This window comes from Salvia miltiorrhiza, unplaced genomic scaffold (assembly GCF_028751815.1).
Source record: "Salvia miltiorrhiza cultivar Shanhuang (shh) unplaced genomic scaffold, IMPLAD_Smil_shh original_scaffold_455, whole genome shotgun sequence".
Lineage (NCBI taxonomy): Eukaryota > Viridiplantae > Streptophyta > Magnoliopsida > Lamiales > Lamiaceae > Salvia > Salvia miltiorrhiza.
In genome coordinates, this window is record NW_026651553.1 from 734,517 (window position 1) to 759,872 (window position 25,356).

Sequence of the window (25,356 nt, forward strand, 5' to 3'; positions counted from 1 at the left end):
TTCTGACAAAGAGAGGTCTGATAGCAGTGACTCAGATGGTCAAGTTGTTAGAAGCAAACAACCTAAAGCTGTGTATGATCCAAGGAGAGATATTGCAGATTTGAAGCTTGTTCTAGGCATGCGGTTTGAGGATGGTTTTCAGTGTAAGAAAGCACTGATATCATGGAGCATAGTTAAAGGTCATCCTGGGTAGACCAAAGAAGAAGAGGAGAAGAGACAAGGATGAGAAAGACCCAAAAAACCCTTCAAGGCTGAGAAAGACATGTACCATGATGACATGTCAAAGGTGTTTACAAGTTGGGCATAATTCAAGGACATGCAAGAATGCTGAAGTGGAGAAGCCTGAAGGTGAGAAGAGGAAGCCGGGAAGACCAAGAAAGTACCCACCCCCTGAACCCACTGAACCAACTGAACCCACTAAGGCACCCACAACAGAGGCCACAGACACCACAACAGAGGCCCACCCCCTGAACCCCCTGAACCACAGACAACAGTGGCTGCATCATCAAGAGGAACGGGCAGGGGCAGGGGCAGGCCCAAGGGCAGTGGCAGGGGTAGGGGCCGGGGAAGGGAGATTGCAATGGAGAGACAAGAGGTAAACTGTGTTATCCTTAAGTTTCTTATGTTATTTTCATTTGGCATTACAATTTACATGGTACTTTGTTTACATCATTGTAGGCAAGCAAAGGAATAGGCCATTACATTGGAGAAGAAACAGGGAACTCTTATATTGCAAGTGGGAGTTATGTGCAACAAATCCCAAGAGGAGAGGATCTGTCCATTCAAGGCCCTACACATGAATCCCAAACCAACACTTGAAGATGGATTGTTGAAGTGGAGATGAGCTGTCCATCTGTCCATTTGATGTTGTTTGGTGTTTTTGATGTTTTTGATGTACAAACTTTTCATGTTTCTGTTTCTTCAAGATGGATTAAGACAATTTGAATTTGGATTGTTGATGTTGAAGATGTTTTGTCTCAGTTTTTGATGGTATAAATATCATAATCAGTTATGTTATTCCATTTCTTGAACATTCAGCACATATAATTGCACAGAACTCTGAAAATAAACTTACTTCTCATTACCATTGCCAATGAGATTACAAGGTTGTTACAAGAGGAATGACAACAAAACACCATCAACCCTATACCCTAAGCAACAAATGCTTGAATTACCACACTAACAACTCCAACAACACAAGCACAAACAAACACCTTCTTCTTCCAGTTCTTGCTGCCCTTAACCTTCTCCATTCTGAGGAGTCTCACTTCATCCTCCAACAATCTACCCACTCAAAGAAGCCACATTGTTTCTGCAACAACAAAGATTGTTGCTTTAAGGAAAAAGAGAGAACAGAAATAAACTCAAAAGCAAAAAAAAACGTGACAATCACCTCTTTGTTGGAGCATCTGAGGAATCTTCGCCCAGGATTGAGGTACGTTCACGACGTTTTCATCTCCACTCGAAGTTTGCACGTACATTCAGGGAGGGAATCAGGTGTAGCCATGGAAGAAGACGCGCCATAAGATGATGAAGGCGAGAAATTCATCAGATTCTTCTGAAACCCTCAATCGTGGAAATGGGGAAGTGATTTCTTAATTTCCCCAAATGTAGACCTAAATAGATGTAGGAAATAAAAAATGAAGAAAACGACGTAGTTTGATGCCAATGTAGACGACGTCGTTTCTTAATGTCGCCGGCGAAGACATGTCATCTTTCAGGTGAATTAAAGAGTGCCATGTCAGCACTCTAATTGGGGCTTATTGAAAATTGTGGAAAAATTGTTCGGGTGTTTAAGTTCATGGAAAATTGGATAAAAAAAATAGTTCATGGAAAGTTTGAAAATAGCACCAAAGTTCATGGTTTTTCACGACATTAACCCTTCTAGTTTCTACGTCCAAATATATTCGAACTATATAATTTATGAAAAAATTTGTTCGTTATTATTATTAGTATGCTCATATTTTAGTAAAAAAGTATTTTAAATATACAAAATATTAGAAAAAAAATTCTCGGGGACTGCTGCCCCCAGACCAGGGGCGGAGCAGGGGGGCTAGGGGGGCTGAAGCCCCCTCCCAAATTTTGAGAGTTTTTTTTAATATTTAAATATATATTTATACCTATTACTTAAAAGAATTTTGTTTTATAAAAGAGTATTTGATTGATATATTCCCCATATATATTTAATTTAAGGATAATTGTTTAAAATATATAATCTATGAAAATAATGAGTATTTGTTAGTCTCTCATCTTGGTTTGCGCAGGTAAAGTTCTCTGATTTGCATTATAAATGTTAATTCGATAATAATAAATAATACTAATATCCTAACCAATTAAATAATGCAGTGTGCTAATGAGTATTTTACTCCTCATCACTTTTCTTTTTCCTTCCTGATTTGGCATTTATTAATAGCATTTGTATTGATTGAGTCAATTACTGACTCATTCATATGCACTGTTCTACTCATTCTGCTCACTCATAAATTAGTTTAATTTATTTTTTTTAATTAATTTAAGTGAGACAAATTAAAATAACACATTAATTTAATTTAAATGACACTAATTTTAATAATAAATTTTCTTAAATTAAAATTATATAATTTTAAATTATTAAAATTAAAGTAATTAAGAAAACTCAAAATTGTATCCTTTGTATTGTATCCAACCTTTTGACAATGTGCAACGTATTTTTGTCCTACTTGAATAGGATCATTTACTCGAGAATCATACATGATATAACATTCGAATTGATAGATCTAATCTAACACATGTAAATAAATTTTTTAAATGAGTTTATACTTACTATAGTGTTTATACATTCAAAAATGCTTTTATAGTGTTTATACATACTAACACAATTTCAGCATATTCCACACTTCCCTTTTAATTCCTTCAGTTCTAATCTATAACCACTTTTTAACGATGTTAATATAGGTCACACAAGAATATGTTCTTTTAACTATATGGTTCAATTAAGAAATGTATTATTTTCTATTATCATTATGATCTACACACATTAAAGTAATTTGAACTCATGCTAGATTATTCATACAAACTACAGACACAAAAATCATACCACATAAATAATCATGAAATCAATCAACTAAGCAACCACATGCACAGAGCTAAATAATACAACACAAATATCCAAATTAAGTAGCTAGTATATGAAATGCCACAAAACATTAGATAATCCTGCTAACCACAGCTAGAGTTTAAATAGCTAATATATGTGCGTGTGTTGGTCTAGCAGTAGTTAATACTCAAGACTTGAGTCTTAATTTACTTACATAATTTATCAAAAAAAAACAGCTAGTATATGAAATCCCACAAAACATTAGATAACCATGCTATTGTTCACCTCCCTGCATAAAGAACAACAATCCGATGATGTTGCAGGAGCTTGATCTTGGTCCATATCAGAGTGATATTCCCTGCATTATAAGATGAATTTGCAGAAAATACATACTCATAAGATTAATTCACCTTTAATTGTCTATGGAAAAACCAAAGTAATCTATGCATAAATTAATTACATGACAGTCAAGTAATTTATGGAAAAAAATAGCTTCTCACAATTTATATTAAACGATCAAATATGAAAAGTAAACACTCCCTTAGTATATGCCCACAAAACATTAGATAACCCTGATACTGTTCACTTACTCTCCATGCAAAAAGAACAACGCATACATAAACTTAGGGTGTGTTTGCTTTGAGGTATAAGGAAAGGATAAGCTACATTTATCACCTTATACCTCGTTTACTTTGATGTCCGGGTAGATTGTATAATTTTGCAGTGAGAATAAGTTAATAGTAGCATGGTTATCTAATGTTTTGTGGGATTTCATATACTAGGGGTTGTTCGGTTTATGGAATATGATAGGATTAGTAATGTTATATTGTGTTCGGTTAAGTAGCCCCGATACCGAGACAATGTCTCAAATGTATGAAGATTTATTTGGTGACGAATCATATGTGACTGTCATTGTCATGTAATTAATTTGTACATAAATTACTTTAGTTTTTCCATAGACACAGCTAAAGGTTAATCTTATGAGTATGTACTTTTCTTCAAATTCTTCTTTTAATTGCAGGGAATGTACATCTGACATGGACCAAGATCAAGCTCCTACAACATCATCTGTCAAGCCAAGGTATGTTTTATTAATCTATATGTATGTCCATAGTATAAGGGCGTGTTTGCTTTTTATCCCTCTAAATGGAGGGATATTATAATGGCGTATAAATTTATTACTTAAAGTTGGATCACATTTTTATAATCTTGTTTGATTTAAAGGATAATATATTTATTCACTCGTTTATTATACCACCATTTCTTAGGTATAAAATTATTCATTTCCCAAGTGATAAGCAGTTGTCCGAAAAATTATACAATCTACCCGGACATCAAAGTAAACGAGGTATAAGGTGATAAATGTAGCTTATCCTTTCCTTATACCTCAAACCAAACACACCCTAAGTTTATGTATGCGTTGTTCTTTTTGCATTGCATGGAGAGTAAGTGAACAGTATCAGGGCAAAAAAAAGAAAAAAGAACTATACATACGTAAACATACAATATGGAATATGGACATACATATAGATTAATAAAACATACCTTGGCTTGACGGATGATGTTGCAGCAGAAGGTCTACTGCAAATCGATAAACTTATAAGACAAATTTGCAAGAGATACTTAACATTTAGTTGTGTACATGAAAAACAAAAGTAATTTATGTAAAAATTAATTACGGTCGAGACAAATATGCGTCGGGCCCAAATAAATGTTGATATAGTGCAGGGTCAAAACCAGCTTTCAACAAGTCATCATAAAATCGGGAGCACAACGCTTTCATCTGTTGAGCCTGCAATTAAATTAAATAAAATAAAAGGATTACAAGACAACGCAGAATTGTATATAGAGAGAGAGAATGAATTACCATGTCTTCTGCGACGGCACCCTTCTTGATACGCTCCATAGTGGTCCTCTGAACTAATGCGGGGGTCATGATTATACACTTGTCGGGGCTTTGTACCAGTCCAGCTGAGGTGATATCTATAAAAATCAACACAGCAGTTAATTGCTACCCCAATTAAACGATTTTCCTAGAGAGAAGAAATTAGGGCACTTACTCTTCCCGGCGACCCACATAAATCCGTCGTAATCAATTATAATTCCCGACGTCTTGATCTCATAACCATCACAAGAAGAGGTTTTGTCAATAATATGATAATCGCTATCTTTTGATTCGCCTGCCATTGCTTGAGGTTGGGGAAAGGGAGAGAGAGGCGATCGAGGGAGGAAGATTAGGTTTGTGAGAGAGAGAGCGGATATTATGGTAGCTCTAGTTTGTGGGTTTTTTCCGTTTTTGATTCAAACATTATTTCTTTGGCCTTTAACGTGTAATACTCAATAGTCTGTGGGTTTTCATTTTGTATTTGTGTATGAAAATATTTCTTTATTTAGTATAACGTGTAATACTCAATAGTAATAATGTGTAATGTTAATTTTTATTATTAAATAATTTTTAATTATTTGATAACAATAATTATATCATTAGACTTTGTACAAAGTTGAAAATTTACGTTTTCAAATTCGAATATTTATTTAGTAATTGATGTGGATTATTTTATTTTATTTTTAAATTTCAGTTTACATCTGATTATATTTTAGTTTGAATTAATATTTATATTTATTTATTTAAATATGTAGTTTAATTTCAATGTTTACCATGCAACGCACGGACTGGTGTACTAGTACGGTAATACCAACTAAAGCGACACTGCGGCTGGCCGTGGCCTTGAAGAAGTGAGGGAAGTGAACAATTCAAGCTCGAGAGTGGATGTTTATTGGTGAGTTCGAAGCAGAAACACTCATTTTGTGATTATTCGTTATGGAGTTTGTTTTTGTATGCAAGGATTGCTTTTACTTGAGAATCATACACGTAAATCATTTGAATTTATAGATATAATCTAGCACGTGTAAATAAAATTTCAGCATATTCAACCCTTTTCTTTTTAATTCCTTATGCTCTAATCTATAATCAATTTTTAACAATGTCGTTTCCTATAATATAGATAGGACAAGAATATGTTCTTTTAATTATATTGTTCAATTAACAAAATGTATTGTTTTCTATTCTCATTATGATCTACACAGATAAAAGTAATTAGAACTCATACTAGATGATACAAGCGACACAAATATCCATAACATCAATCGACTAAGCAACCACAAAGAGCTAAATAGTTTGAACAACTAGTATATGAAAATCCCACAAAACATTAGATAACACTGCTAACCACACAGCTAGTATATTAAATCCAACAACAATAGACAACCATGCTACTGTTCAATTACTCTCCCTGCAAAAAGAACAATACATAAATACAAACATAAAGAGCAATTTGTATAAACATACATACAGATTCATAAAACATACGATGATGATGTGAGGAGCTTGATTATCAGATGTATGTTCCCTGCAATTATAAGACGAATTTGCATAAAATAGATACTCATAAGATTTACCTTTAGCTGTGTCTATGGAAAAACCAAAATTAATTAATGCATGAGAGTCAAATATGATTCATCACCAAATAAACCTTTATAAATTTGAAGTCAAAACCAGTTTTCAACAAGTCATTTACACGAGTTTATAGTAGTTTCAACAAATTCCACCCTTTTCTTTTAATTCCTTAAGCTCTAATCTACAATCACTTTTTAACAATGTTCTTTCCTATGGCATAGATCACACAAGAATATGTTTTGTTTTAATCATACTGTTCCATAAACAAATGTATTGTTTTCTATTATCATTATGCCAGATGATTCATACAAACTGGAGACACAGCAATCATACAACGCAAATATCCATAGCATCCAAGCAACCACATAGCTAAAGATTTAAAACAACTACGGAGCGTTAGATTGCTCGAGATTAGGCGAGACTATTTTTGTCAGGCCCCAAGAGTCCAAGACTCATAAGCCATAACTAATCATATGAGACACAGTCACCCTACACTGAAATCAGAACTCGCATTACTTGATTAAAAATAGTTTTTGGCTCAGATTAATAAAATTTTAATAAAATGTGAATAAGATTACATTTAAAATGTATATAAAATTGAGTTAAATTCTACAGGTGTAAATGAAAATGATAATTTATTTCATGAAATGACTAAATACGAAATTGTGAAAAAAAAAATATATATATATATAAAGAATTATTATCGTAAATATATTATGCTTCAAAATAGGGAATACTTACTCAGTTCGACTAGATTACCCTACACTCCTAGAGTTGGCTTTCTTATTTATGGATATTCATTCAGGTGTGTTTCCATCACTATTATTCATTAAAATCACAATGAAGAAAGGGGACCACGCAAGCACCAAATTACATGACACCTAATGAAAGGAGGAAAACAGATGCTTATCAAATACTTACCAATGATCAAACCTATCAATAAAATAAAGAAATAAGAACTTAATTTCAAGTTCAAATTGTTACAACCAAAAAATGGAAAAAAATTCACTCACACTCTAGCTCTAGCTCTTAGGGTGACTCGAACTCCCGACCAATTGGTTGGAGGAGAAGCGTCTTACCAACAGACTGCGCTTCATCGTCAAACATACGATAATTCATACTAGACAAACAACATACGCATAGCTGCAAAAGAGTTTGGAATTAACTCACATCAAATTATATGACCACTAAGTATGATTAAAATAGTAGATCATCAGGAAGAAGGTCTTCATATTCTTGAGGGTCATAACCAGCTGCAGCCAAGTCAGCACGATACTCTTTCGCAATCTTTTTCAACTGAATTTCCTGCAATTGATTCTAAGGTTAAGGGCGAATACATAATATAAATATAAATATGCTACTCTAAAATCCAAATCCAAAAAAACATAAATATAGAGAGATATAGAATTACCCTATGAACCCTAGCGGAATCAACATCCCACTCTGGTTTGTGCAGTATAACAACTGTGGGGGTGGTGAATACAACTCTCCTCCTGTTTGCTAGGAGTGCAGCTGAAGTAATATCTAACCAAAACAGAGCAGTTAATAACAGAGAATTTTGTTTATAGTTTTGAAAATTAAACTATATTTCCCTAATGAGCGAAAAATAAAATACAGATACGAAGATGTTAGGAAATTTGATATAGAGAAAAGGGATATATAAATCGAGAAAAAAATATACAGATCTGAAGATGTTAGGAAATTTGATATCGAGAAAGGGAATATATAGATCTGGAGAAATTAGGAAATTTGATGAAAAAGAATATATAAATCTGAAGAAATTAGGAACCTCAATTTGATATGGACTTACTCTTGGCGGCGATCCAGGTTACGTCTTCGCCGTCGGCTAGAATTCCGGTATACTCGATCAGAAAACCATCGGCACACTTGGTTACTTCCCTATGGGCATCCTTTAGGACTTTCCCCTCGTATTCCTTCAAATCTGCAGTTTCCTTGAGGTCTGCACATGATTCCTTCATGACTGCACTTGATTCGCCTGCCATTGCTTGGGGGTAAAAGAGAGGCGATCGGAGGGAGGGAGATTAGGGTGCCTCGTCTACCCTGAACACTGTTCATATGAACACTGCCCTTGAGATTCCGCCACGTGTCTACTAAAGCAGACCACCCGGCTTTCATTTTATGAAGCCCAGACCGGTTCTACTCTTTAAAATACCGCCGGTTTTCTCTACGCATTGACTGTGCATGTCTAATAAAGTGAACTATAGTGAGCACTACTTTCAATGTCAGATTTAATTAATAATTTAATTTTTTTGTTTTCAATTTATTTGTACAATTTATTTTAAAATTGTATATTTATAATATTTTGAGTTTATGTTAAAAATACATTTTCATACATTACGAAATGTTGCACTTAATTTTTTTAACTATCCAAATACACAACTAGGGGTGTCAAAACGGGATGCGGATATCGGGTTACCCGTCCCGTACCCGATACCCGACCGGGTATCGGGTACCCGATACCCGCAATAAACGGGAACCGGGTCGGGATCGGGAATCATGATGTGAAATTTCGCGGGTATCCGGAATACCCGTCGGGTACCGGGTATACTCGGATACCCGCATCTAATATTAACATAATGTAAATTTTATATTTTTATTAATTTTTAATAATAGTAATTAGTAAAACTAAAATTTTTACCCTAATATTTTCACTTTCACGGTGAACAGTACACAGACGTCAGACGTGAGTTTCTACCCTTCCCAACTCCCAAATCTTCCACCGCCGTCCCTCTGCGGCTCTGCCTACCTTTGAGATGAATGGTATAACAAATTAACAATAATGGTGTATGCTCTAAAATTAATCTTCATATTGATATATAATATATATACTGATATTGACATACTGTGTACGAGAGAAATGAGAATCAAAAAATGAGAATCAATACTTCAAGTTCAAGTCTTCAATTAGCCGAGAATCAAGAAATGAGAATCAATACTTCAAGTCTTCAATTAGCCTCTAATTAATCGAAAAAAATAAATAAATTAAAAACAGGTGGGTAGGCGGGTACCCTAATACCCGCGTCGGGTACCCGCGCCGGGTATTAGGGTACCCGACGGTGGAGGCGGGACGGGTATCGGGTGGGAGTTTCGCCAAAAAGTCAGGGTCGGGTACCCGCAATTTTCGGGTAGGGTACCCGACCCGCCCCGAATAGACACCCCTATACACAACCATGTAAATATGGTTGTGTAATACTCCCTCCGTTCCACTTCAATAGGCTCATTTCTTTTGGACACGGAGAATAAGAAAACTTACTTTTTAGTAGGAAAGTTGTAGAAAAGTGGTGTGTGTGGTCCACACCAATTAAGTATACATTTTTTACTTAAAATGAAAAACGAGCCTATTAGAGTGGGACATTCTAAAAAGGAAAACGAATCTATTGGAGTGGCACGGAGGGAGTAATAATTAAATAATTTAAATATATAAATTCATTTGATTGATTTTTAATTTATATATATATATATATATATATATATATATATATATATATGTGTGTGTGTGTGTGTGTGTGTGTGTATTCAGTTTGTAGGTTGATTAAAATTCAATTTATAAATAATTAATATATGGAGTAGTTCGGAATTATAAATAAAATTATATAATTTGTAGCTATTATTCGATTTTATATTCGCTCATTCGAAAGCATTCTAAGTGAATTGAAAATCAAAAAATTGAATTTTAATTATAATTATAGTAATAAAATTAATTGGCATGCCCTATATTGAATTTTCTATTTGCTAGTGGGTTTTAATTTGTTTATATGAGCATAAACTCGAATTGTGTATTAACTAAAATTCAAAATATAAAGAATTTATGTATAGCTTTGAATTATAATTAAAAAATAAGAAATAATATTATTTGGGGATCTAAGATAATAAATGTGTATTTGTGTTACATAGAAAAATAAATTAATATATACTGACAACGAGATTATGTGAATTCGAATTAAGATTATAAAATTGGAGTTAGATAACATGAAAATGAATTAAGGATTATGAAATTGGAATTAGATTAGATGAAATCAAATTAGAATTATAAAATTGGAGTAAGATTAGATGAAATTGAATTGGGAATTATGAAATTTGAGTTAAATTGGGGATTAATCAATTGAAGTTAGATTACATGAAATTCAATTGCGGATTATGAAACAGGAGTATGATTAATTAGAATGGAACTGGGGATTAATCAATTGGAGTTAGATTACATGAAATTCAATTGGGGATTATGAATTGGAGTTATATTATATGAAATCCAATTGAGGATTGTAAAATTGAAGTTAGTGAAAAATCGATAGGGGATTCTCAAATTGAAGTATGATTAGTGAAAAATCGATTGAGAATTCTCAAATTCAAGTATGACTAGTGGGAAATCATTTGGGGATTATGAAATTGAAGTGTAATTAGTGAAAAATCATTTGGGGATTCTCAAATTGAAGTATGATGGGTGGAAAATCGATTGAGGATTCTAAAATTTAAGTATGATTGGTGGAAAATCGATTGATGATTCTAAAATTGAAGTATGATTAATGGAAAATCAATTAAGGATTCTCAAATTCAAGTGGGGGATTATGAAATTGAAATAAGATTAGTGGAAAATCATTGGGTGATTATGAAATTGAAATAAGATTAGTGGAAAATCATCGGGGATTATGAAATTGAAATAAGATTAGTGAAAAATCGATTGGGGATTATCAAATCCAAGTATGATTAGTAGGAAATCATCTGGGATTATAAAATTGAAATAAGATTAGTGAAAAATCGATTGAGCATTATGAAATTGAAATAAGATTAGTGAAAAATCGATTGGGGATTCTCAAATTGAAGTATGATTAATGGAAAATAGATTGAGGATACTAAAATTGAAGTATGATTAGTGAAAAATCGATTGGGGATTCTCAAATTCAAGTATGATTAGTGAAAAATTATTTGGGGATTCTCAAATTCAAATATAACTAGTACGCCCTCCCGTGCGATGCACGGCGAGCATCGAAATTATACGACTTTTTAAATAATTATAATTTATTAGTTCCAAGTCTATTTTTATATATTTTATAATATATGCATATGTAAGAATAATAATATTTTCAAATTAATGCATACAACAATATGAAAATTTTAAACATTAATTATAACTTCATTGTGTTTTTATTTAAGCATGAATTAAACCTAGTATCACTCACACACACACACACACACACACACATATATATATATATATATATATATAATTTTTATCATTAGCTCATTGGACCACTATGAGAAAATTATTATCCGTTTAAATTAATATTATTCTACATCACAATTTAAAAGAGAAATTTGTTTGTGAGTAATAATACTTATTGATTATCACGTGAAAACTCATCATCTATCTTATATAAATAAGTAGCTATAAAAAGTATAAATACTTAGCTATAAAAACTATGAGTGTAATCTCTCAGTAAATACCTGTATCATATTTTATATAATTTGATCACATAATTATGTTTATTTTTTAAAAAAATATTAACTATATATACGAAAAAGGATTAAAAATTGAATGAATAATATTAAATATATATACTAAATTATACTGAATCATCTATTCAAAAGTTCAACATTAGATGCTCACTAAAGTGCACTAATGCGGCACAAATAATATGTGGAATTAGTCTTTTAAATATTTTAAAATATAGTTACTTTTTTAATTTAAAATATCTTAAAGTTTTCTATTACTAAAATAATTTTATTTAATATTTCTAAAAATAATATATGAAGTAATAATAAGGATAAAATAGAATAATTATATATAAGTTATATTTTAATATTTATGTAAAAGATTAAAAATTAATTTAACGAAAAATAATAATATTGTATACGAAGAAAATTTCATTTAATACACACGTCATATAAAGGAGGTAATATGAATAGATCGACCACACTATATCAAAGTTTATATAAAAAAATGGATAGATGAGCATTATTTTAGAAAAAAATTGTTGGGCGTAAATCTCTTTAGATATGAAAATTTAAAATGGGCCGAATTAAATAATTCAAGCTCGTTATGATATAGTAATAAATTATAAAATAAAATTATTAGGTAAACAGATATGAAACAAAATAAAATATACCAACAAACGTTAATTATAGTATTAAAAATCAATCTTCATTACATACATCATTATTCTCTTGGCACAACATTAGTTATTTAGTTATACTCCAATTATTTACACCAAACTCAAACTCAAAAAAATATCATTTAATTATCTTTTTTCAGTTTACTTTTTATACTTCAATCATATTATATATATATATATATATATATATAAATTATACAAAATATACATTCACCCCAAAAAATTTCAATTTCTAATTTTATATAAAATAAATATTATACCTAAATTTAATTATTAATAAATAAAAAGTATTAAATCTATTATATATTAAGTAAGTAAAAAAAATACACAATTTAAAAAATAAAATACGTCAAACATATGGTCGAACACATAAATTTAAAGCAAATTCATTTGAAGTATTAATTAGGCCTAAAAAGAAAGAATATAACCATAAACCTAGCAATTATAGAAAGCAATAATTAAATTAATTAAGTCTAACAATTAGTTGAAGCCCAAATTATAAAAATACAACATAAGAAAGAATCCCTATTTGAAACCCAAAATTCACGCCCAAATTTCAGTCGGCGCTCTTCTTCTTCTTCACTCTACACGCACACCCATTCTCCGCCCTTCTTTTCTTCACGTACATTTCTCAGAACCGCTGAGGCCATCTCGTCGCCGCATGGACAGATCCGCGCCGCCTTCTCTAGCAGCAGCCGCAACACGCCACATCGCCTTTTTTACTCGCCATCTCCACCTCTCTTTCACTCTATGTATTTTCCGTAGCCCCGCATCTCTCTCACCTATCACTCATCGTCGTATGGATCATCCTGCCTTCAAAAACAGAAGCCGCAGCACCACTCAGGCACCCAGAAGTCTGCCTCTCCGGCCTCGGCTCCCCCATATGGCCTTAAAAATAGCAGCCAACACGTAGCTCATGTATGCCTTCAAGCATCCCTTTTTTCTTCTCATTCTCCTTCTCCATCCACGAATTTTGAATACTTAGAAGCTGTGATCCTGTGGGTTCGCGAATTTTTTAAAAAAATTCGGCTACAATTTCTTGAGAACACCGATTTAGTGGAACAATCTTTGATACATTGAGAAATAAAATAGTGCATTGCTTTGAACTGTGTAATTCTTTCAGGGAATGAGTGCAGAGAGAAGTGGGAAATGATAAATGAAAATGATTTGGTATTTATAACTTGTAAATCTGAACGTTGTTTTTGTAGCAGTTTGTTATTGCCTTTTAGTAGTGGGTTGCTGCAGTTTATTTGTTAATTGGTGTAGTGGGTAGTTATGGAATGCATAAATATGGTGGAGAAAGTTTTAGGATAGAAAATGAAGAGAATGCCGTGGAATGCCTTCAATATATTTGCCCTTTACATGTAGTTTTATTTGCTAAATTGCCACAAACTGTGTTTTCATATAATAGATAGATTAGTGGAAAATTATTTGAGGATTCTAAAATTTAAGTATACTCGATACTTTGGGTGATAGCAATTATTACTCCCTCCGTCCACGAAATGAGTACCCATATTTCCTTTTTCGTCCGTCCACGAAATGAGTACCCATTTCCCTTTTTGGCAAGTGTACCCCACATATCTCTTTAATTAATACATTCAAAAAGTGGGACCCTTAAACTATTCACACTACACTCCATACATTTCTTAAAACCCGTGCCGTCCACAAATGGGTACTCATTTCGTGGACGGAGGGAGTATTTGACATGCGATTATATTGCAATAAGGAACCGTGTCCTGCTAATAACAGGATGATAATATCATCTCGAGGAACTTAATAAGTTTATCATATTAAACCCTGTAGGTGGAATTAGTTCCATTATTATCCTGTAGGTGGAATTAGTTCCAATACGATAATAAGTTTAAGTGTTAGCACTTGAGATGTCATTTATAATTAAATGACTGGTTAATTAATTAATTGATTGTCAGAGGAATTAATTAATTAATGGATATTGGATATCTTAAACACGAGGATTAATTAAGTCTAATACTAGCCCCGACTCACCTAAAGACTAAAGAGGTAATTTAGTATTAATTTTCTAGTTGAATAAATTAATACTTGTGTCTCGATTTTGTTATAGGCTAAATAAGAAAATCGAGCACTGGGAGACCAAACTTTATTCAAGCTAGTAGATCCCCGCTTGGCCCAATAAAGGCTTAGCTTCTTATGGGGCGTCCTTTTTCTCCATCTCTTTAGGCCTTTGGGTTTAATTAGTTTATGAGCTTATTATTTAGGTATGATTAATACCTAGTATAAATAATAAGAGAACCCAAAATCTAATTACTTGTGACATTACGTAAGATCAAAAAGAGAGAAATATGTGAGAGCACAGAGAGAGGAGACGCGGCGCTTTCTAGTGGGAGATGACTTGAAGATCGTTGCCATCCAACGTCAAGTCTTGCCATGAGCCATGAGAACAAGTTGGAAGATCAACTCAGGAGTCGATCATTGCCAGATTTGCAAGTAACATTATTTTCTTTTGTTGTAGTCACTGATTTTTGTATGTATTTGTTTGATATCTGAAATGGATCATGAGCACGTGAATCATATGTCAAAATATGATTCCTACAGAACATTCGAGAAACGATTCATCAATCATCAAATCACTCTAGATTCATCTTAATAAAAAAAATGTTCTGCTGAATAAAGTAATATTATTCGTGAATATATGCAACGAATATTCATAATTTTTCAATGAATACAAATATAAAAATATTGAATATTTGTGTTGTGCTTCTTTTTCAATGAATAAAAATACAAAAATATTGAATAAATAAACATCAGTTTCGAATACCTATCAAATTTATACAAACGCCACCTAAATTATCTAAACAAATATTTTCTCAAAAACTCCCAATTGAATAGCAAACCTAGGTGACGACTCTCTTTCTCGATTGTTGAGGGGCGGTGGCTTCTTGCTGCTTTTCACAATGCATGTGTGTGTATGTGAGAGAGAGAGGCGGGCGGCTAGGGCACGACGGCGGTGATCGTGGCTTTGCCTGTGGCGGTTGCGGGTTGAAGGTAGATACAGGGCAGAGAGGCGAGGGAGATGAGGATGCATGCGGCGGTGAAGGCGATGAACCGAGGTGACTAGGGCATGGAGACGGCAAGAACTGCAGCGGTTTGTCCGAATCGAGACTTCCTTTGTTGTTCGAACTTAATATTGAACAAAAAACTGTTGTAACCCTTACATATTGTGCGTCGTCGCTGATTATTCAAAAGAAATCTGAGAGAAAATCCGTACCTGCCTCGATTCCAGCTTACTTGCACCGATTATTTTCTTCTTTTCTACCATTTTCATCCTCTATTTCCATGGTATGGATGTTCGAAAAAGACCCTATTCTATTTCCTACAGAGCAACCAAAAAATTTCGAACTAACCTTCTTCGATTTGATGGAATCGGAAGCCGAGTTTGGTTTCCTTTTCGAACATACCTCGTTCGATTTGCTGGAATCGAAAGGTGAAATATGTTCGGTGGTCTTCAATTTGCAGAAAATATGGTAGCTTTAGCCCCTTTTTTCGAATGACCTGAGGAAGAAGAAGGAGTTGAAGCGTGAATTTTGGGAGGGACTTCTAAATTAACCACTCTCGAATGAAAGATCGTACCATGGTCTTGAATGAAAGATGTTTCGCTTTAGACATTAATCATTCTTAATGCACTTACATAAAAATAAAATACTAGTAATATTTTTGCCTACCATTTATACTATCTTTTACGGGATGAGGCCATGGAAGGATTAAAATTCTTACCTAGACCATTCATTTTGATGAAAGTGAGGAATATTATTAAATTACCAATATTCATAACTTTTTTTAGCTTACGAGAACTCCAAGTCGCTACTTTCCATGAGCATTGGGTAAGTTTACGTTTATGTACAATAATTTGCTAATCAACAGAGACGGGTGAACCACACTTTAAAATTTAAGCGTAGCTGATTCAGATTTATAAATTATAAATATATTAAGGAGATTCAAATCTCAGATATTTGGCCTAAAAGATACCTTACTCAACCACGAACCCTAGGAAGACAGCGTTACTTAATGTTTGCTAGTATTTGTAACTTTCTGAATTTTTAAATGCTTTACTTTTTCCACTTAAAGGAATTTTAAGGAGTTGGAGTAAACGAACTCAAATAATTGATAGTATAGAATTGCCTACAGTGGTCTCAATGCGAATAAAAAAGCATAGCAACTCAGTGAAAAATTCAATAGAACAAAAAGTAAAAGTTTGGGAAAATATTTCTCATCTGAAATAGAAAAATAAAAGCAATATAAATATATAAGATCGTACCCAATCAAGTAAAAAAGGCTTAGATGGGAATTCGGCTGTGTTAAAAATAAAATTGGGTCTTATATTTAGTGAACTTACATTTAACAGCCCAGTCAGTAGGCCCAAATTCCTCCATTGTTTGAAGTAAATTAAGTAATATACTATATATATATATATATATATATATATATATATATTCCATATTGGTATTTCTTGATCACTGTAATTATAAATTTATACGATATATCGTACATCCGAAATTCCAATTATCGTAAGAAAATAATGAAATATAGAAAAACTTTTAACTGAATTACCACAAGCATACGTGTAATAATTCAATCCAGGTCCCACGGAAAAAAGGAAAGTTATGGCTTGAAAATTTCGTGATCCACTTCCTTCCTAAAACAACTATACCAAATCTCGATGGACTAATATACACATTGGGAAAGGAACATAATTCATGCTTTTATTAGTGAAGAAGTATGAAAGACAATTTAATCAATGTGGATTGAGAGATAAGGAAAATAAAATGGGTGGGTGATCTACCAAGCATTGGGCTGTGTACTTTTCCTAACTATCAAGATAACATTGCAATAAATGAATCATAAACTGATTTTTTTTGTATTTAATTTTATTTCTGACAATATTTTACAATAAGAAAACCAATCTCTAGGGTGTGGTTCTAGAGAGAACTAATAAATTATTTGTGAGAACGTGAAAATCATCAAATCTAATACATTCACGGTAAAAATTAATGCATTCGCTGTTAAAATTAATTCACTCAAAAAAATAAAAAACTTACTCCCTTCAAGATTCGAACCCAAGATCTGTATTCATCCAACAAGATGATGCATCCACCGTAGATCTTAATGATCGAATAGCTGAAAATGGTTTCTTCTTTTATTTAGTGGTTCTTTGTTGAACCTCTCCATATATATGTAGGGGTATATATATATATATATATCACCATAAATACGTGCGTGCTTAAACTATTTCAGGAGCATCTCCAACCCTAGAGCCCCTAAAGAGGCTCTAAGGGGTGATCCTCACCTTAGACTCTCCAGTGCACAGTGGAGGAGTTGTAATTGGGCTTTAATTTTTTCATTTTCATTTCATTCCTTTTTATATATTCAATTTTAAAATTCAGTATTTCATTTAAAATAATTTTCACATCAAATTAACTAAAAATATATAATTTAAATGCATTTCAAAATAAAAATAACTATTGGGTTTTAAAATAATTTTTTTACTAAACTTAAAATTTGAGAATTACAATAATTAAAATAAAAATTAGGTGAAAAAAATTAAATGAATCGAAAATTTTAGGTACAAAAATTATACTCTCTCCCTCCACGAAAGAACTTCTTATCTTTCCTTTTTGGGACGTCCACAAAAAAACCCCCTACCTATTTTTGGACTATACCCCACCACTTATAATTACTCTTACTTTTCACTTTTCACTTTTCACAACTTCCAATATTAATTATAACATCTTTTCACAACTCTCAATATACTCAACTACCTTTTCTCCACTCTCGATACACTCAACAATATTTTTTCTTAAAATTCATGTCACTTCTTCTTAGGAAGTTCTTCATGGACAGATGGAGTATTAAAATTGTATTGACTTTAGTTGCGATTATCATTATAGTTGAGATTAAGAGTTGACTTTTTCAGTTGTTTACCTGTTTACCAATTCTAACATCGCAATCAACATTAAACCCCAATTTTTTTTTTTTTTTTTGATCAGTAAAGTAAAATTTTTATTGAAAGAAAAGGGGTCAAGGCATCAGGAATGCCAATCAAAACAATAAAACAAGTTTAAAATCTTTGGAACACCAAGAAGTAAAAGGAATTCCTAACTCCACGATTTTGTAGGCCTCGTTCCAGCTCCAAAGTCTCCCCTTAATCTGTAAGACAAGTCTATCAATATCCCAAGCCTTGTCCTGAAAACGACTACCATTCCTGCTTTCCCAGAGCAACCACACTGTTCCCACCCACAAAGCTTTAAGCAGTCTTCTTTCTCTCTTCTTTTTTCCAGCCGCAATGAAAGAAATGAAGTGTTGAAAGATATCTCTCGGAATTGCCGTTTTGATGTCGAGCCATTGAAAGATCTGGTCCCACACCGCCGCTGCTTTCGGGCAATGGAGGAACATGTGTTCCGTCGTTTCCTCACTAGAAACACATGCATTGCACCATCTTTCCTCCACGCTGATCTGGACATTTCTTCTACTCAAATTATCACATGTTGCCAATCTGTTTCTAAAACATCTCCATGCCGTCACCTTGGCTTTATTTGGTGTTGGGGCCTTCCAAACCTTTGCCATCTCCAAAGGTAAAACTTGTTGGTCCTGTCTTGTTTTTGCCACAAATTCATATGCCGACTTGATTGTGAAGCATCCATCTGTTGTCGCATTCCAGTTCCATCTGTCTGTTTCATCTACACAAGGAGCAAAATCAGCAATCACCAACCGGAGATCCTCCACAAGCCCTTTCTCCCTCTCCCTTAACTCCCTCCTCCACTCCACCCTCCAAACCCACGACCCTCCCTCCCAAAACCCACTTTCACCAACCAGCCTTTTCTTATCCAGGCTCAAATTATACAATCTCGGAAACACAAACTTAAGGGGTTTGTCTACCGCCCACACATCCTCCCAGAAGCTGGTCTCAAGTCCATCCCCAATTCTTCGCCTCAAATTATTGATGAACCACCGATCTCTCCTTCCTCCTCCCTTATCCACAATCTTTTGCCACCACCCTTTCTGTCCACCTCTTCCCGCCACCGAACATTCTCCCCCTTCCCCCCACACTAGCTCCCCATAAAGCGATTTGATCACCCTTACCCAAAGAGCTTTCCCCTCCCCCAAAAACCTCCAGAGCCACTTACTTAACAGCACCTGATTGAACCAATCGATATTCCGGAACCCCAGACCTCCTGAATCCTTATTGAGACACAAGGCATTCCACTTAAACCAAGTGATAACCCCCGTCTGTGTACCTCCTCCCCACAAAAATTTTGAGACCAGTGAATTAAGCTCCTTACTCACCGCTTTAGGTATGAAAACGAGGGATAATTGATAGACCGGGATGGATTGCAAAACCGACTTGACTAGAGTAATTCGTCCTGCCAGCGAAAGATGTCTCTTCTTCCAGCTTGCCACTTTGTTTGAAACCTTTTTAACCAAAAACTTCCAATCTCCAACACCATTGCTGCGCCCCCCCCACTTTAGTTCCCAAGTAGTTACACGGAAAGGATCCGATCTTGCACATGAGGAGCGATGCCCATCTCCTCTCAACTGCTTCATCCACTCCCACTGTCAGAAGACAACTTTTGTCGAAATTTACAGCTAAACCCGAGACGAACTGGAAGAGAATCAGGAGTTTCTTCACGCTCTCCAAATTTCTGTCATCTGCCTCCAACAAGAAGATAGTATCGTCCGCGTACTGTAGATGTGAAATGGGCACTTTATCCTTGCCAATCTTCGCCGGAACCAGGAGCTGCCTCTCCGCTGCTCTTTCAATGAACTCGTTGAGGCCTTCTGCCACGATAAGGAAAAGGAAAGGTGACAACGGGTCACCCTGTCTCAAACCTCTCTCCATGTTGAAGTCTCCCGTCGATGACCCGTTCACCAATACACTTGTCGTTCCAGATTCCAGACTCCCTTTAATCCACTTCCTCCAAACTCCGTCAAAGTTAAGTCGATTGAGAAGCATATCCAAGAAATCCCATTGCACAGAGTCGTATGCTTTTGCGAAGTCAATCTTGAAGAAAATACGGCCTACTCTCTTCTTTTTTGCCTCAAAAATAGCTTCATTCAGGATAACCACCCCATCTAGGATGAAACGACCCTTGACAAACGCACTTTGATTATCGGAGATGATCGACCCCATAACCCTCTTCAATCTCTCAGCCAGGATTTTAGCCACAATTTTATACAAGCTGGTGATAAGAGAAATTGGGCGAAAATCATCGATCGACCCAGCCCCTTCTTTCTTCGGAATCAGAACAATAAAAGAGGCGTTACCACCTTTCGGAATTTTTCCATTTTCGTGAAATTCCTTCAAAAGCTGAAGTAAGTCCTCTTTAACCACATGCCACGCCGCTCTCTAGAATGTGAAGTTAAATCCATCGGGTCCCGGACTCTTATCTCCACAACAGCTCCAAACTGCTTCTTTAATCTCGTCCAGCTCAAAATCCCTTATCAGCCAATGCCTCTCGTCATTTGAAATTTTCCTCCTCATGAAGTCTATGGGGAAATCAGGCATCTGTCGTTCTTTCCTTTTGAAAAAATCTTCAAAATGATTTCTCACTCTTGCTTTAACATCTTCCGGTTTAGATATCCAAGAGTTTTCAAAGAGCATTCCGCCAATCTCGTTTTTAACCCGTCTCCCACGAATTGTCCTATGGAAAAAACCCGAATTAGTGTCTCCCTCTTTGAGCCATTTGAGTTTGGCTTTCTGTTGCAGCATCATCTGTTTATTCTTGAATTGAAGGGAGAGCAGGGCTTGAATCTCATTTCTCCTGATCACCTCTGATTCTTCAAGACCTCTCTGCTCGTCCACCTTATCCTTCTCTTGAAGTTCCTTCTGAAGTTCTTGGATTTTGTTGTCAATCTCACCGAAAGAAGTCCGATTCCACACCTTCAATACCTCTTTGAGTTTCTTCAATTTCTCCTTAACCACAAAAAAGCTCCATCCCCCCACATTATTCACCGTCCAAACCTGTTTGACCATCTCCTCGAACTCCGAATGATTCACCGTCCAAACCTGTTTGACAATATAACTGCAGCCACAGCTTTGAATTTAATTTCCCTTCCTTACTTTTTTCCTACGCCTTTTATCACCAGATTTTTCCTACACCTATTAATTTTTATCACCAAAAAAAAAGGGAAAAAATCTCCGTATAAAACAAAGTGTTAATAGGCAAAAATGCCCTTTTCTTATAAACACTTGTAAAAATGCCCTTTTTCATAAGTAAAAAAGGGCATTTTTACAAGTGTTTATAAGAAAGGGGCATTTGCAACCATATTAATTAATTGAGCATTCCTTTACGAGGGGCTGGATAATACTATATTTTATGAGCTCAATAATTTTCTGTGGTATAATGGTATTGCTGTTTTGACGAAGACATATACTGATAGAAAATAAATGATTGTTTCTGCAGTAGTTTTTTTTACTTTGATTAAAAAAAACATTAATATATAAAGTGATTTTAGGTACGATAATGGTAGCTGACTTTATAGATGAAGATTGTCGATCGTATCGAAACACATCATAATATGCGGTCCAAATTTTCGGATCTGTCGCTGCCATTGATGGAGTGAGTTACTTTTTCTTTCTTTCTTTCTTTTTAGTAATTCAATTTATCATGTGAGCAATTACTATTAGGGCTGTAAACGAGCCAAGCAACTCGTGAGCTATTCGACGTTCGACTCGATAAAAGCTCGTTCGATAATTTAATGAACAGCTCGTTTAGCTAAACAAGTCAAGCTTGAGCATGACGATGCTCGGCTCGTTAGCTCGTGAACAAGCTCGTGAAGTGTTTTATCTTAAAAACATAAGATTATTCATTAAATGTCTTACTATATTTTATACTATATGTAGTAATATTTGGATTAAGTATCTAATTAATATCATTTATTTACAAGAAAATAGTAAATATATTATATTTTTGTGAATAAAATAACTTATATATTTGAAAATTAACTTATGTATTAGGAAAATAACTAAAATTTTAAATAAATGTTTAAATTTAAAAAGCTCGATTAGGCTCGGCACTATATTCGACTCGATTAAAGCTCGATCGATAATTAATCAAACAGCTCGATTAGCTAAACGAGCCAAGCTTGAACAAGACACTATTCGGCTCGGCTCGGCTCGGCTCGATTATACCCCTAATTACTATTGTATAGATAAATAACTGGAGAGGGGTTAATTTATGAATCCATTTTAAAATAGCAATTACAAACCATGAATTCTATTTAGAAATTGTATGAATTCAAAAATTGAAAATTTTGCTCTCTATAAGTGTCGAACCAAGACCTTCAATTTATTCAAACAAATTGATGAATCATCCATAAATCTTTAATATATAAAATTAAAAAACAGTTTATAATTTATCTTTTAATATGACCTTTTATTTTAACTAATCCATAAAAGTCATTTGGAGTATAATTTTGCGTGAAAACCTATTTTGATTATCGATCAATATTTATAGACTAAATAGGGTTTCTCTATATTTGGGATGATTTCTATCTGAACCTTACACATTTAACATGTGTATTTGTATATATAAATACATGGAGAGGTTCAAGAAAGAACCATAAATAAAAAAAGAACGGAGAACCATTTTCAGCCATTCCATTATCAAGATCTACGGTGGATATATCATTTTGTTGGATGAATGCAGATCCTGGGTTCGAATCTTGAAGGGAGCAATTTTTTTTATTTTTTTGAGTGCATTAATTTTAACAGCGAATGCATTAATTTTTATAGTGAATGCATTAGATTTGATGATTCTCTCGTTCTCACAAATAATGTAGTTCTCTCTAGAACCACACCCTATAAATACATAAATAAAGTCGTGTAATCGCTCCACTACCCATCGTAATTACTAATTAGTACTACAATTTAACGTGTTCACGGTTTATGTGGCAATTCCATGTATACAGGAGACTCAATTAAATTTGATTCTAATTAAATATATAATTCTCCCTTTTATATATTACTGTTTTGTTTTACTACTATAAATAAAAAAAATCTTAGACATTAGATATTACCCAATATATATTCTCTTTGCTAAACAATTAAATATCTAAAAAAATCCTTAACAATGGCCAATGAGGCCTAGCTCAAGTGGCAAGTTGAGACACCTAAACACTAATTTTAAAACATATTTCTTGGATCTCACCTAGTTTTGGATGTATGAAATAAGATAAAACGTATAGATTTCCGATGTCTTTCTCATTTCTTCGCGACTAATATCCTTTTTCTCCTTCTTTTGTCTCTTCCAACGGTAAACATGTTCTGAATTGGAACCCCAAAGTATTTCTCTTAGCTTTTCTCTATCAGAATTGAGTAATAATTTGAACTTGGTCCTTCACAAATTGATACTCATGCTATTTATAGAATGCACGATCTAAGAGGTAATCTAGTAATTTCTTTGTCTAGATGCGGAGGGGTAATTTTGACCTTTCCTCACCCCTTTTTAATATGGAGGAGGGTAATTTTGATCTTCCACGTCAGCCGACAAGTTGTTAGTTATGGAGGCGTTCTCTGCAAAAAGGTAGAAAGTGACTGCCTGCAAGTTAGTTACGCTAGTGTATTCTTACTTTTTATCCGTATTTCCCCACTCCGGTAGGCCTCAGATCCAATCCTGATAAATATTTTGCGGAACTTTGGATATTCATTCTTGCCAAGGTCTAGTACCACCCGGTTCTGGTACCCGAGGATAACTCCTTCAAATTTTCTCTTTATGAGGTTCTGTTAGTCGAATTCCTACGCTTTCGCATTTCGCTCTGGATCCCTTTCCGAGCTTTTCTACAAGTTCCACTTTGGTAGGTGTTCCTTCCAATATAGGATGAATAAAGAGGATTCAAATTCGAAGTTCTTTCCTTAAGGTAAGAAACTAGAGCCCGAATCCCATCATTCATCAATATCCATAGGGAAATCAATTCTATTTTGTTCTATTATATCCGTGCAAATGAAATAAATATTCTAAGGGCTAATGAAGGTGTCTACAATACATATTAATACTTCAAATGTAATACTCCATCTCTTGTATGAAATTTAGTAATTTGTTTCTTTTTTTTAGATGTCCCAAAATTTTAGTCAAATTTCATAATTTGAATTTCATATAAGATGAACTTTTGCTAATAAAAAAATGGAGTATTATTTAATGATTGTGAAAATGATACGTGGCGCAATAAACAGAGCAAAATAAATTAATTATATATAATTTGTATTTTTAAGAACATTAAATATATGTTTTTAATAAAATTTAAATTGAACTAGTTTCGTAGGATAAAGAAAGTACTATTATATTACATTTCTATTGTTTAGCGGTCTATTTTCTTTTACTCTAACTAAACGGATCAATAGCTATTATACAATACTTAAAGTCATACATTTTGCATTTGATACATAATTTTATGAATTGTTTGAAACGCCTTTTGAGATCAAATTCAAATATGCCGATGAGGCCTATCTCAAGTGATAAAGTTTAGGCACTTAAAGACTTTCATCTATGAGAGGTCTTAAGTTCAATCTCGTCTACGTAAGAGTAATTTTTCCATTTTTTGTGGGTAATGGTCCTGCGCCTGCATGCGGGTAGTTTTTCCACCTTTGTGTAGTGTAATGTGTGGGTAGTGGTTCCGCATTTGTGCGAGTAATTTTTCCATCTTTGTATGGTCTAAAGGTAATAGAT

At 33.8% G+C, this 25,356-nt stretch overlaps 2 protein-coding genes across 6 annotated transcripts; both read right to left on the bottom strand.

Moving 5' to 3' along the window:
- Positions 1–3,130: 3,130 nt before the first annotated feature.
- Positions 3,131–5,407, bottom strand: LOC131004765 (uncharacterized). Of its 2 annotated transcripts, none has more exons than XM_057931523.1 (5): positions 5,137–5,407; positions 4,944–5,059; positions 4,756–4,868; positions 4,622–4,657; positions 3,131–3,434 (listed from the first exon to the last, which is right to left on the bottom strand). In XM_057931523.1, the coding sequence occupies exons 1-5, from the start codon at positions 5,261–5,263 to the stop codon at positions 3,338–3,340; spliced, it is 489 nt and encodes a 162-aa protein (XP_057787506.1). In that variant the 5' UTR covers positions 5,264–5,407; the 3' UTR covers positions 3,131–3,337. The 2 variants fall into 2 exon arrangements, with proteins under 2 accessions (XP_057787506.1, XP_057787507.1); XM_057931524.1 differs by having other exon boundaries at positions 4,622–4,654; positions 5,137–5,386.
- A 712-nt stretch (positions 5,408–6,119) lies between these two features.
- On the bottom strand, positions 6,120–8,584 carry LOC131004766 (uncharacterized). 4 transcript variants are annotated; one of them, XR_009095100.1, is made up of 5 exons: positions 8,344–8,584; positions 7,945–8,057; positions 7,704–7,838; positions 6,447–6,486; positions 6,120–6,369 (listed from the first exon to the last, which is right to left on the bottom strand). XR_009095100.1 is itself a non-coding variant. In XM_057931525.1 (4 exons), the coding sequence occupies exons 1-3, from the start codon at positions 8,534–8,536 to the stop codon at positions 7,731–7,733; spliced, it is 414 nt and encodes a 137-aa protein (XP_057787508.1). In that variant the 5' UTR covers positions 8,537–8,584; the 3' UTR covers positions 6,120–6,369; positions 7,704–7,730. The 4 variants fall into 4 exon arrangements, 3 of the variants coding, with proteins under 3 accessions (XP_057787508.1, XP_057787510.1, XP_057787509.1); XM_057931525.1 differs by lacking the exon at positions 6,447–6,486; XM_057931527.1 differs by lacking the exons at positions 6,120–6,369; positions 6,447–6,486 and adding an exon at positions 7,222–7,414.
- Between the last annotated feature and the right edge of the window lie 16,772 nt (positions 8,585–25,356).

Coding starts and splice junctions, on each gene's coding strand:
- LOC131004765 (XM_057931523.1), bottom strand. CDS start 5,263: ATGGCAGGCGAATCAAAAGATAGCGATTATCATATTATTGACAAAACC. Junction 4,869..4,943: donor GTGCCGTCGCAGAAGACATG/GTAATTCATTCT, acceptor ATTTAATTGCAG/GCTCAACAGATGAAAGCGTT. Junction 3,435..4,621: donor ACATCATCCGTCAAGCCAAG/GTATGTTTTATT, acceptor CTTATAATGCAG/GGAATATCACTCTGATATGG.
- LOC131004766 (XM_057931525.1), bottom strand. CDS start 8,536: ATGGCAGGCGAATCAAGTGCAGTCATGAAGGAATCATGTGCAGACCTC. Junction 8,058..8,343: donor AACCTGGATCGCCGCCAAGA/GTAAGTCCATAT, acceptor TGTTTTGGTTAG/ATATTACTTCAGCTGCACTC. Junction 7,839..7,944: donor ATTCCGCTAGGGTTCATAGG/GTAATTCTATAT, acceptor AATCAATTGCAG/GAAATTCAGTTGAAAAAGAT.